The sequence below is a fragment of the Hakea prostrata genome, chromosome 8 (assembly GCF_041222555.1).
Source record: "Hakea prostrata isolate BN-2017 chromosome 8, UWA_Hpros_2, whole genome shotgun sequence".
In the NCBI taxonomy this organism is placed as follows: Eukaryota; Viridiplantae; Streptophyta; class Magnoliopsida; order Proteales; family Proteaceae; genus Hakea; species Hakea prostrata.
In genome coordinates this window covers 7210624-7223715 of record NC_142607.1, presented here as the reverse complement: position 1 = coordinate 7223715, position 13092 = coordinate 7210624, and the positions used below count along the sequence as shown (strand labels likewise).

General features: G+C 36.9%; 1 protein-coding gene across 1 annotated transcript; it reads left to right on the top strand.

Annotated features, from left to right (window-relative positions):
* Positions 1 to 9564: 9564 nt before the first annotated feature.
* On the top strand, positions 9565 to 12081 carry LOC149006567 (putative polygalacturonase At3g15720). Its single transcript, XM_089165483.1, has 8 exons — positions 9565 to 9678; positions 10465 to 10602; positions 10710 to 10871; positions 10995 to 11202; positions 11265 to 11346; positions 11460 to 11562; positions 11659 to 11760; positions 11845 to 12081. The coding sequence occupies exons 1-8, from the start codon at positions 9565 to 9567 to the stop codon at positions 12079 to 12081; spliced, it is 1146 nt and encodes a 381-aa protein (XP_089021609.1).
* The last annotated feature ends 1011 nt before the right edge of the window (positions 12082 to 13092 follow it).

Sequence of the window (13092 nt, the reverse complement as noted above, 5' to 3'; positions counted from 1 at the left end):
GGGGGGGGGGGGGGGGGGGGGGGGGGGGGGCCCGCTCTTAGGAAATAAACCACCTTTGACATTATTATCGTCATTTTCATGACATGGTCCCTAAACCTCCTTAGTTTTCTTAAGAGTTCCAAATATTTTCTCTAGCCCAGAAAAATCTTCTAAGCCTTCTTCCCTATATTGTGATGTGTAAACGTGAGAAAATGATGCCGTCTGGTCAAGCGTAGCTTGCACTTATTCACAATTTTCTTTTCTTCACTCCTTTGCCATAAGATGAATACTTTCAGATATGCCTTCCTTTTTGTATGCAATTTTGCATGTCTGATTTTTTCAATCAGGAATCAAATGCCAGTAAATGCTTAGCTGACGGCATAAAAGTTATGTTATTTTTTACATGTTGGAATTCTATAAATGGGCAACATAATGAAGAGACGAGAGCACATAAGCATATGAAGCAAGCCTTTATTGCTCTAAATTCATACATAGAATGGTGGGTTTTTCTAGTTTAGTTTCAAATTTTAAAGTTTTTCTTTTTGCCCAAAAATCAAAATTTAAGGTTGACACAGTAATGTTTTGGGTATACTGGGGGGGGGGGGGGGGGGGGGGGGGGGGGGGGGGGGGGGGGGGGGGGGGGGGGGGGGGGGGGGGGGGGGGGGGGGGGGGGGGGGGGGGGGGGGGGGGGGGGGGGGGGGGGGGGGGGGGGGGGGGGGGGGGGGGGGGGGGGGGGGGGGGGGGGGGGGGGGGGGGGGGGGGGGGGGGGGGGGGGGGGGGGGGGGGGGGGGGGGGGGGGGGGGGGGGGGGGGGGGGGGGGGGGGGGGGGGGGGGGGGGGGGGGGGGGGGGGGGGGGGGGGGGGGGGGGGGGGGGGGGGGGGGGGGGGGGGGGGGGGGGGGGGGGGGGGGGGGGGGGGGGGGGGGGGGGGGGGGGGGGGGGGGGGGGGGGGGGGGGGGACTTTAAAATTGAATGTACTTCTTTTGCCATAGTTGATTTTAACTTTGTTATACATGCATGACCATTTCACCATCTTCTTGATCTTTATTTATTTCCAGTAAGGGATTTGATGCTGCACTATCAGTTCCTTCTCATACTTTTGATGTGAGAACCTATGGAGCTATTGGAGATGGCATGACTGATAACTCGAAGGCAAATTATTCATAAACCTTTTAGTTTAATATTTTTTTTCTTCTATGGATATCATTCTAATCACTTAACATACTTACTTAAAAAAGTTAACTAACAGACATTTAATTAAATTAAGGAAAATTTTTTCTCTGTTCCTCTCAAAATTTTTATCAATGAGTTTTCTAAAAAGTAAACATATTACCTCTTCTTCTCCCTTGATATTTCAAAATGGTCAAATTATTCTTATTTTTATTCTTCTAATTGAATAAAGTGATTTCTTCCCTTTTTATCTTATATTCTTTTTATTCCCTTTTTCTTTGGAAATCATTATATGCAATTAGGTGATTTTTCTTAAGAGGAAAGGAAGAGGTACTAATATATATTTTTTGGAATTCGAGCTGAAACTTTTAAGAGGGGGAAGTAAAGGAGAATTAAAATTTTTCCCTCTACAGATATATGTTTTCTTGTCGATGCACCATAAGGATTACTAGTTTTTGGAGGAAATGTTTAGCAAATGAATCTAACATAATTTTCGTTATCATTTGATAAAGCCTTTGGAAGAGCTTGGAAAGCACTGTGTGGAGCACAAAGTTCAAGTCCCACCTTTAGAATTCCTTCCAAACATACATTCTTGTTGAAGCCTATATCATTCATAGGCTCTTGCAAAGCCCAACAAATTATTAGAGCAAATTGCATTGGCACCAAAAAATAGAGGCCTTAAAGCACTAACACCTCACTTTATGTTTAAAAAGTATAGAGACCCCAAAATTGGATTTTCATTGGATATATTTATCAAATTTGTCATTGAAAACAGTGAAAACCTTTTAAACAATGTTTATTGTAGGGATATTTTTAAAAATAAATAATGATTTAATTGTTTTCAATGATAAATTTGACAAATATATCCAACTAAAATAGTGGATTGTGGGCGCTCAAGACCAGTAACCAACCTATGAGCTTTTATAACCTCTCAATTAACCCACCATTGGTGATTAAAGCTAACAATAGATAACACTATAGACATAGATTAAGCTTAGTTACATCGTTTTAGTATAGACTTCCTAGGGTGTGATATGACAGAGTTTCTAACCAAACACTTCTAGACTTCTTAGTTATGACATCTAATGATCATGAAAAGCGCCAAGGGGTATCATAGGATTGTGTCCCATATTACCTCCATTGATGTCCCAAGACGAAAACACTCAAATGACATTTCCCAATTCACAACCACAACCTAACATTTGCATTACAATATAATTCCAATCACATCATATTACAATTCATTCCAAATTCAAAACAGTCACATATGGATTATATATGAATAATATCATTACTAAACTATATTCTGGAATTATAGAATCATAGTAATCATGTCTAAATCCTAAAACAACAATATAGCATATGCATTCAAGTCCTATTACAAACAAGAATGTTACTAGGGTTACGTAGGGAAGTCAACATTTGTAGAATAGATCAAAGGATGAGTTCAAACTTGTCAAAGAGTCCTAATAACATGATGATTCAAAGTTAGAAATAAACCTAAAGATTTAGAGTTGAAAAGAGGACCAAATCCAGCCACTAGTCTGTCCCCATCAGGTTTGGTTGCTTGGGTTGGTCGCTTAGGGCTGCTAAGGCGGGCGACCATGGTTGCTATTACGGACAGAAAATGCCTCGATTGGTAGAAAACTCATCGTTTGGGTTTCAAACAACTTCGAAATTAATTAGGAAATTCTGAAATCATGGTAGGACATTATCTAACATGATTTAAGGATCAATTATCGCAAAAGGAATGAAAACCTAACGAATCCTAAAAGGTTTCTTCTAAAACAAACCGTAAGATTCACTGATAGACTAGAGTGAATGGAGAGTCACTCTTGAGCAAAGAGGATAGAAGATAAACGTTTGAAATCATTGTAAATCATGGTCTCAAATAGTTTAGGGATCAGACAAATCAAAGAGGATAAAAATCTAATAGATCTTATACTAGATCTTGTTCGAAATCTTACTGTGAAGTTCACTAAATAGTTAGAGAGAATGAAGATTCACTCTAGAACATAGAGAATAGTAGAGATACGTCATAACAAGGTCTATACAGTAGGTAGAAACAAGCAAAAGAGAAGAACTAGGATGAAGAGAATGCTAACCTTTTAGAAAGCGCAACGATGAACAAAAACCTTGATGGATGCTCCCACACCTTCCTTCAATTTGGAGAGGGTTCTCTTGAGAGTGTTTGACGTTCTCTGATGGCTTTAGAACATAATGACATGTTTTATAATGATAGATAATTAAATAGGGTTTCAAAAACCTAATTTTTCCAAAATGCCCCTTTTGCCCAGAAACAGGTTAGTCGCCTGAGTTGGTCACTTGGGGCGACCAAGGTAGTTGCCAACGCAGGGTACTTTTGATCAAAGAGGGGGTTGTGTTGCTTCGAAGGCCCTAGATTCTTCTTGGGTTTTTTTTTTCTTCTATGTTATAGAATAGTATTACCTGGTTTTCCAAGACCTTCTACTTGTGTCATTATTGTACTCTTAAACCATCTATCAAGTCCATCAATGTTTGAGTTAGTTATTCTTCCATAATTTGATAAAACTCTCAACTTGACATCATCTCCATCTACTTCCATTGGTTCATAGTTTAATCCAATGGTTTCAATTCGGATGGCCCATAGTTGCCTTCTTTTAGCACTCCGAGTTATCGGACCTACAATATAGATTTATGGGTTAGGGTTTTGAGGGATTTCACAAAGGATGCCATTCCTAAGTGGAAAAGGATATCGGACCAACAGATGCCTCTCGTTGAGGAATGATATTAGAACCACATGTAATACGAGACCATATGACCATGCATTGGGCCTAGAGTTATCTTTGGCAAATGCCAGTTCTTAAGCCAAATGGTGATGTGAGAGAGTGGTGACTTATTCCTCAGCTACAGATTGATGTGACTTGACCCAACAACAGCAGAGAATCTCTTGATGAAGGAGAGTGATAAGACCGCCCAGAGAAAGCTAGTGAGTAGCTTAATGCGTGTCTACCATAGAGACCTCATGTTAGAGTTAGAAGCATGATTGCATATTCATTATTTACTCATCTCATTATTATATTTATATGTATATTCATTGTGGATAATTGTGAATGGATGCTTCATATGTGGTTAAGTTGACCTCACTCCTCTATACATATGTGTTTAGATCTTGTCACAAGTTATGAGGACTCCATTAAAATGGAGGATCCACCGCAGGTAGATTACTTTAAGGGAGCGGTTTGCAAGGAGATGGACTCATATGGAGCTTCTTGCCTGTGCCCGGATTGCTCCTATAGAGTAGGGTACTAGTGAAGGTCCGGTGATGTTTTTGGAGATGATAGCTTCTCTAGTAGCCCAATGTTATGCATTGCCATTGAACCTATAGTGAGAGACGATGCCGTTTTTCGTCGAAGAACCTAGATTTCTGTTGCAAACAAATTTTTTTTTTTTTTAAAACTTTGATGATTAAACTTGAATAACTTTGGATAATGATTTAACTTTAAATTTTCAGGATAATAGTAATCGTATTTGATAACTTGATTATATAACTTTAAATCTTGATACTTTAATTTATTCTTGTCCTTTGATTATACTTTGTTGTATGGTAGTATGGATTTGGCCGTGAAACTTGGTCCTGTAGTGTTTAAGCGCCACAGGTATTCGAGTATGATCAAATCAGCTGGGTGGGGGTGTGACAATATTTGTATTTGACATGCATTTAAGTGTTCACATTTAGATCTTTCTACTTGTCTTTGTTTAGGATTTTATCATATTGCATTGGAGGTTGCAATGTGAAACTTAGGTAGTGTTTATCGAGTATGATCTCGGTGGGTGGGGTGTGACAATATTTGTATTTGACATGCATTTAAGTGTTCACATTTAGATCTTTCTACTTGTCTTTGTTTCGGTTTTATCATATTGCATGGAGGTTGCATTGGTGTTTTACTCTCTCTCTCTCTCTCTCTCTCTCTCCCTCATGTGTTACAACTCTTAGTTTCTTTGCTAAAGCTTATGATTTCTCACTGGTTTTGCTATTATTTTTTAGGGCTTTTGTGTTGTAAAAGCTCATGAAGGTTTGTGGTTTTTAACCCTTGTAAAAGAGAGATGTTTTGTGCGAGATTGAGGGTGTAGTTGTTCCTTCTTTATAGTGGACGACTAGAGATTATACCTCTGCCTTTGATGTAGGATCGCATTGTGAAATCTCCGGATTTCTACCCTTTAACTCGTGGCTTCGAAACCAAGAAAACTGGGCCTCGAGTTGACAGACAAATGTGGGCCATTCAAGTGGAGCCCAAAGGGTTGGAAATGGAACCAATGTTGGTGGATGACCCTTGTGATGACTCATCAACTCTCCTAAAGTTTAATTGATGAGAGAAGATTAATCATGATGATGTAAAAATGGTGATCTTGGAACGGCCATAGATCGGTGATGGAGAATCCGATTGACGCGAATAAGGTATCAAAACGAAGAGAGTCGAAAGACCTTTCCAACAAGCCAACGATCTCCCATTTTGGATTTCATTTGGCCCCTCAACCATTCAGAAGTGTGCCCCTAACATTTAGAAAATGTAAGATTCATCAAACCCTCTTCTTTGGGCTTAGTTTTATGAGTAGTTATTCGCAATAAATGTTGGATTTGAGTAGTTGTAACATGATAGGTGTTTTGAATGCTTGCAAATAGTTTCATTTATGTTTCCCTTTGGTTTGTAAGTGATTTGTGCGAATCGTTGCAAACGATTTTGCATTTTGGCTCTCAGACCTAGCCGAGAGCATTCGCGAGAGCCAAAATTTGGGGTTTTTTGATTGAGATGGAATTAGATCAAATTGAAGGTACCATTAGAACCCTTTTGCTGCCAAATAGGCATTCCCAAAGTTTCGTTTCGATTCGACTTTCGAATCGATGGTGAAATTTGATTTTTGCCGAAACTAGGTTGAGAAAGGTGGGTTCGAAACTAGTTGGCAGATTATGCTTTTGTTGGGTGATTTTGGAAACTTTATTAAAACCCAATTGACTTATAATTTATGTCTAATGATCCTCTTACATGATTAAATTTATTTTGATTATAATCACGAACTCGTAAGTGTGACTTTGTGGAACTTTGGAGAGTTTATGCTAACTAAAAAGGTGAGGAATATACTCAACCTTATCTTGCATGTTTAATTATGTAATTAAATTTCATTATTGATATATTGCCTTGCTTTAATATTTATTATCTTGTGATTATGTGTGGGACTTTGCACGGATGAAAGGTAAGCAAGTATCTTTGCTTCTATTTTCAATATTCTTTGAAAACAATATGAGAATGTATGAGATGGATGATATTGAATGGATTGAGTGTTTTTTTTTAATTTTCAAATTCTAAATTATTGATATGAAGATAAATGGATGATGTTGAATTAAATTACTCTTTTTATTTTATGTTTCAAACTAGGGTTGTGGGTTCGCCCATTACCCTAGTGAACTTAATGAGTATGCATCTAGACTTAAGTACATGAATGCTAAGTGTCTAGAAGTGTTTGGCTAAGTAACCTCATGAGTACTACTATCCTTCCGGCAGGGGTATTGAAGCCGGTTAACCCGTGATGTTAGTGGCTGGGTCTTGAGCGTCAAGCAGGCCCACTATCATCATAGAGAAGTAGGGTTGCATATAATAGATAATGGCTCCTGGGCGCTCAAGACCGGTGAAATGATTTGTGAGAGGACATGGAGAGCATCCTGTCCATTATATGTGGATGATCACTGGGTTAAGGAATGGGATCCAACAGATGCCTCCCGTTGAGGATTCCATTCATAGGTGGAAATGTATTGAACCAAAAGGGCACTAGGCATGAGGGGAGATATCCGGACCATATGTAGTACGAGACCGTATGACTTTGCACTGGGCTAGGATTATCCTTGACACGCGCCAATCTCATACCAAACGGTGATGTGAGAGAGTAGTGACCTATACCCCAACCATGGCTTGATAGGACTTTACCCAACAACTGCGGAGAACCAATAGACGTCTCTTGTTGAGGGATAGTGACTGAGACCGCCCAAAGGAGATTGGTGCACAAACTTAATGCGTGTCTACCATAGAGACCTCATGATAGAGTTAGGAGTATAATATCATAATCATTCATACATTATATCATTATCATTAATTACATTATCGATACTCAAGCTATGTGTGTGGTGTGGGATCTTGTGTATGAATGCATGATATGATATGGAATCTTGTGTACAAATGCATGATATGATGTGAAATCTTGTGAACAAATGTATGGTAAGATGTTGAGTTGACCTCACTGAGTTCTGTTGAACTCATTCCTTTTTATATGTCTGTTTCTATTAGAGTATTTTGCAGGTTATGATGACTCCTTCCAAGTGGAGGATTCGTCGCCGGCAGACTTTCTTGAATGAGTGATTGAAGAAGATGTAGACTTGCATGGAGCTTCATGCCCGTGCAAAGACTGTTCTTATGAGGTTGGATTCCATTAGGGAATCATTTTAGTTTAAATTCCGCTAAGACAATCTATGCTTCCTTCAAACTCTGATGTCCATTTTGATTAACTTTAGATAATGGATGATTGTAACCTTTTGATAATCCAGATTTAATAACTTATTATTGGAACTTGATTTATTCTTGTCCTTTCAATTATGCTAGATCCTGTGTTGTATGGAATTGTCACTGAACCTAGGTCCTGCGGTGTATCATCCCCACGGGTATTCGAGTATGGCTAGATCCGGCTGGGTGGGGTGTGACACGCATGATCCGAATCAAATAAAATAGTTGTGTTCTTGCGTGATTTAATTCTCTATTATTACTTTCACAAATCTGGTTCTGAGATTTGTATCAAGAGCTAGGAGATAGAGAGCCGAATCTTCAATAGTAATCTCTTAAATACTTGTGTTTGAAGGACACCAATAAGAGCTTTGTTTATACTAATAACTTACCAAACATAGAAACATATTAAATCTTCTCAGTGAGATCCTAAAGATCCTATAAAATCCACCATCAATAAGGAAAAACTAAAAAGAGATCTTCAAAATCACCCAAAATCTACCAACCAATTCTTGTATTACAGCAAATCTCTTAAATTCTTAAAATGAGTACAGCGACAATGCCATCTTTAGGAATATTTGAACTAGTGACATTGCTATTTAGGCATCTTAAGAATCCTATATATTAAAAACATAATAAGGGACCAGGCCAAATTAACATCAGAAATCAAGGCTATATTGTTCAAAATTCGTAGATAGCATGGTGAGTTGTTCTCCTTCTTTTTCTAGTTTTTGTAATAGATATATTTTTTTAATTTTTTTTTTGGTTGCCAATCCCGGTTTCCAAGGCTTTGCCCTGATTAATCCGGTGTTCGACCGGGTAGCGCACTTGGCTGTGGTGGGTGAGTCTCCCAACGAGGATTTTTTGCATCCACAAGGTTTCTATACCGAAACCTTGCTTATGCGGATCAAGCTGCTTACCACTTGGACCAACCCCGTTGGTAATAGATAAATTTTTGCTCTAAGCTTTATTCACTTCTAACATTTTTCTTGTCATGTTTCTCATCATAACTTTGTTATGCAGGATTGAGGTAGCATATTCTTGATCCTATAGATGACCAATTAGTCAATTACGTACTTAGTCACATTTAATTTGAGATAGACTCAATCCCAAATCAGAAACTTAACTGGAACCATAATTACATTGGAATAATTAATCTCTTAAATGCTTAAACTGAGTATAATGACAATGCTATTTTAGACATATTAGAACTCCTGCATATTGATAACATAATAAAGGAACCAGGCCAAATTAACATAAATAATCAAGGTTATATTGTTCAAAATTCAGACATAATGGTGAATTGTTCCTCTCCTCTTTCTGGTTTTTGTAATAGATAAGTCTGCTAAGAGTTCTAAGCTTTATCAAATGTTAATATTTTTCTTGCATGCTATGCATGCTTTTTATTATAATTTTGTTATGCATAACCAATTACTAGTTAGTCATATTTAATTCGAGACTGACTCAACCACTTTGGAAACTTAATTATAACCATAATCATAGTGGAGTAATGAATCTATTAAATGCTTAAACTTTTTATTTTTTTGGATAGAATATTAAATGCTTAAACTTAGGATAGTGACAACGCTATTTTATGCATATCAGGAATCCTATATATTGATGACATAATAAGGGGACAAGCAAAATTAACATCAGAAACCAATGTTATATTGTTCAAAATTCTTAGACAAGATGGTGAATTTTTTTTCTCCTCCTCTTTCTGATTCTTGTAATAGATAAGTCACCTAAGAGTTCTAAGCTATATTCACTACTTACATTTTTCTTGCCATGTTTTTCATTATAGTTTTGGAAATTGAGCTTCTTTGCCATAATTCAATTTTAACTTTGTTATACATGTAGGAACATTTCACCATCTTCTTGATCTTATGCATGGAGTTATTCATTTCTAGTGATGGATCTAATGTTCCACGATCAGATCCTTCTAGTGTTTTTGACGTGACAACCTATGGAGCTGTTGGGGATGGCATAACAGATGATTCGGAGGTAAATCTTTATAACCCTTTTATTTTAACGTATTTCTTTTTCTTCAATGATGATAATACTAATCACTCACTTAATGGATTCACATCCTTTTTTTTTTCCCCTTTTTTTTTTTTTTTTTCCCTTCTTGTTCCTGGTTCCATTCCTAATGTGAATTTTATTTACTCCCCATTTTTTTTTCTCCTGTCCGGGTCCCCGACACATTTTCTCGTTCTTCACGTAATACGTTTTAAATTGGAGAAAATTACAAGTTCTCCCTTATACTTAGTCTTTATTTATTCTTACTTCCCACATCTGATTCTTAAAAAAAAAAAAACCTTTTCTTTTCTCTTATAAATTCTAAAATGACAAAATTACCCTTATTTATATACTTTAATTTGTTATGATGTTTATCTCTTTCTCTCTCTCTATTAATAAGTTTTCTTTTATTTTCTTCTTTATTTTATAAGAATCCCTTAATACTGGCATTTCTTATTTTCTTAGTTTTCCTTTTCTGTAATCTATCAAATTGGTTAGATGTGATCTCTTATCCTTACTTTCACTTTCTTGTATAAGAAACAATTAAACATAATATACGTATAATTTTATTAATTTTAAATTCTTTCCTCTCTTTTTATTGGAATCCATCGAAATAGAAAAAAAAAAGTAAAATAATATACCATAGAAGGATTGCTAAGTCAATAATAACAAGCATTTGTTAGTGAAGGAGAAGTCACATATTTGATGCTGTTTGTGGTAAAATAAAAAGAAAATATCTAATCACATAATCTTTGGTAATCATTTGGTAAGGCCTTCCAAAGAACATGGGAAGCAGTGTGTGGAGCACAAAGTTCAAGTCCTACTCTCAGAGTTCCTTCTGAGCATACTTTCTTGTTAAAGCCTATAACATTCATGGGTGGTTGCACAGCTCAAGAAATTAATTTTGAGGTAAACTAAAACTAACAAAGAATACACTAGTTCTTTTGTTTTCTTTCTCTTTCTTTAATTTTCTTTTTGTTTGACTCTTCATAATTTTCTCGACATTGTGATTTTAGGTTTTAGGGAACATAGTTGCACCTGATTCTATCTCGGCGTTTGGAGGAAAACTTGATATCTGGCTTTCCTTTAGATATATAGAAGGCCTCAACATCCATGGAACTGGTCAAATTGATGGCCGAGGCAGTGTTTGGTGGTCTTCACAACAAAATCGACCTACGGTAAATCATTACTAGCCCCTTCTCTTTTGCTTCATGTATATCATAATTATTAAGAACCAACAGATACGGTGGGAGAGTGTGATTTGATGTGGATTCATATTGTGAAAAATGTTTACGTTGCAGGCAATAAATTTCAGTTCATGTAATGGTCTTCAACTAAGTGGACTGACGCTTCTGAACAGCCCAAGAAATCATATCGCCATTTATAACTGCAATGTTACAACTATTTCTAATCTCAATATAACAGCACCAGAAGACAGCCCAAACACTGATGGCATTAACATAGGACTTTCAAACCAAGTTCTAATCCAGGATTCTCACATTGGCACAGGTAAATTTTTATGACAATTTTGTGTATGAAGTGGGTGAACTTGCTAACTGGTTCATTTACAGGTGATGATTGTGTGTCAGTTCTCGATGGCACCTCTTTTGTCAACATTACTAGAGTTTCATGTGGACCAGGACATGGTATAAGGTTAGCACACAACTCATAAGCTCATGTTAATTACCTTGTTAAGCTTAATTGAATTGTTAGTTGTGGTTGATGCCACTTTGAAAAGATAAAACTAAATCTCTATATCTATTTAGTGTGGGAAGCTTAGCAGGACCTGGAGTTAAAGTGGAAGAAATCCATGTGGAACATTGTAGTTTTTTTAGAACCATGAATGGAGCAAGGATCAAGATAAAGCCGGTAATAGAACGATGTAACTAAGCTTTATCTATGTCTTCAATGTTATTTATTGTTGGCTAGCTTAACTCAAATTTTGTTCCTGATTATTCAAATTAGGGAGGATCTGGATATGCTAAGAAGATCACTTTCAACCATATTACACTTTCATCAGTAAGGAATCCCATCATCATCGACCAACATTACCCTCAATCCAAAGGAGTAAGGACTACTTACCATAAGTACTGTTTCCAAGCTTTTAATCCAAGATTGCTAATGGGTTTCTGTTTGTATTGGCTTTGAAAGACAACGGAGAGTTCAACAATTGACGTAAGGGAAGTGACATTCACGGGATTTGAAGGGACTACAGTTTCAGAGTATGCCATCAATTTTAAGTGCAGTGAGGGCTTCGGTTGCAGTGACATTGTATTGGACAAAGTCAATATATCATCAGCAGATCCTGGCAAAAAGACTTCCTCCTCGTGTAGCAATGCCCGTGTAAAATCTAGACATTGTGATCCACCAGTGCATTGTCTTTCTTAAAAATCTTGTGGTAGATTGAAGTGATCTTCTTGATCTCTTGATGAATAATGAGTGAACTAATGAGCTCAAGTTATGTTATTGAGAAAATATTCTTTACAAGGATCGAGTTTGGTGCCTAAAAATCTGATCAAAGTTAGCCAAATCCTGTTGCCTCTTTCCCTCCTCATTTATGATGATATGAACATCTGCCTGCCTGCGTACTTCCAAAATGAAAACTAGCACTTGAAATATGCAGAGAATTTAGTGCTTATGAAGTATCAGGACTTGAACAGAAGAATACCCATACGTTGGATAATTTATTTATTCAATGATAAACAATTTGAATTTGTTGCAGCAATTGCTTTCGTTTTTAAATATGAATCTCTTCTAAAAAAGGAGGTAGTACAAGGATATGGACCAATCAATGCAAAACCTTTTGGACTTTTATTTTTGGGAGTAAACTTAAACCTTTTGAGATCTAAAAATTGATTTAAAAGTGTTTTTTACGTGGGGGTGTTTTCAGTAGATCATAAACTAATGTTGGGGTTTTGAAAAGAAAAGAAAAAAAAAAAAACAACATGTGGACCGTTAACAGCCATTATAACATATTTAAATTTCAAAACGTGAAGGGACTAAAGTGCCCCTCAAATTGTATTTAAAATTTAACGTGAAGGGACTAAAGTGCCCCTCAAATTGTATTTAAAATTTGAATATATTTAAATGCGGGTGTTAGTCTTGTTAGGATCCACACTCAATATATGTATTTTTTAATTTTTTTTGGGTGTTTGAGGTTCATCCGGGCCAGCTTGCGCACACCTTGATTATATCATCAGAGAGAGTTTTGTGGTTCGCAAGGGTTGAACCGATGACCTTTCCACTGGGAAGTATAGATCTTACCACTCTACCAACTTTACATTGACACCCATATCTAATATAATGCAATAAAAAGATTCAACATTAGTTCATGGTCCTAAGGAGATCCACACTGAAATGTAACTCTAAATTTAATTATTTTCTTGGAAAATGAAAAAT

Bases quoted from the DNA above. Each gene is read 5' to 3' on its own strand.
- LOC149006567 (XM_089165483.1), top strand. From the start codon at position 9,565: ATGGAGTTATTCATTTCTAGTGATGGATCTAATGTTCCACGATCAGAT. The intron at 10,603-10,709 runs GTAAACTAAAAC...TTGTGATTTTAG, and splicing joins CTCAAGAAATTAATTTTGAG to GTTTTAGGGAACATAGTTGC. The intron at 11,203-11,264 runs GTAAATTTTTAT...GTTCATTTACAG, and splicing joins GGATTCTCACATTGGCACAG to GTGATGATTGTGTGTCAGTT.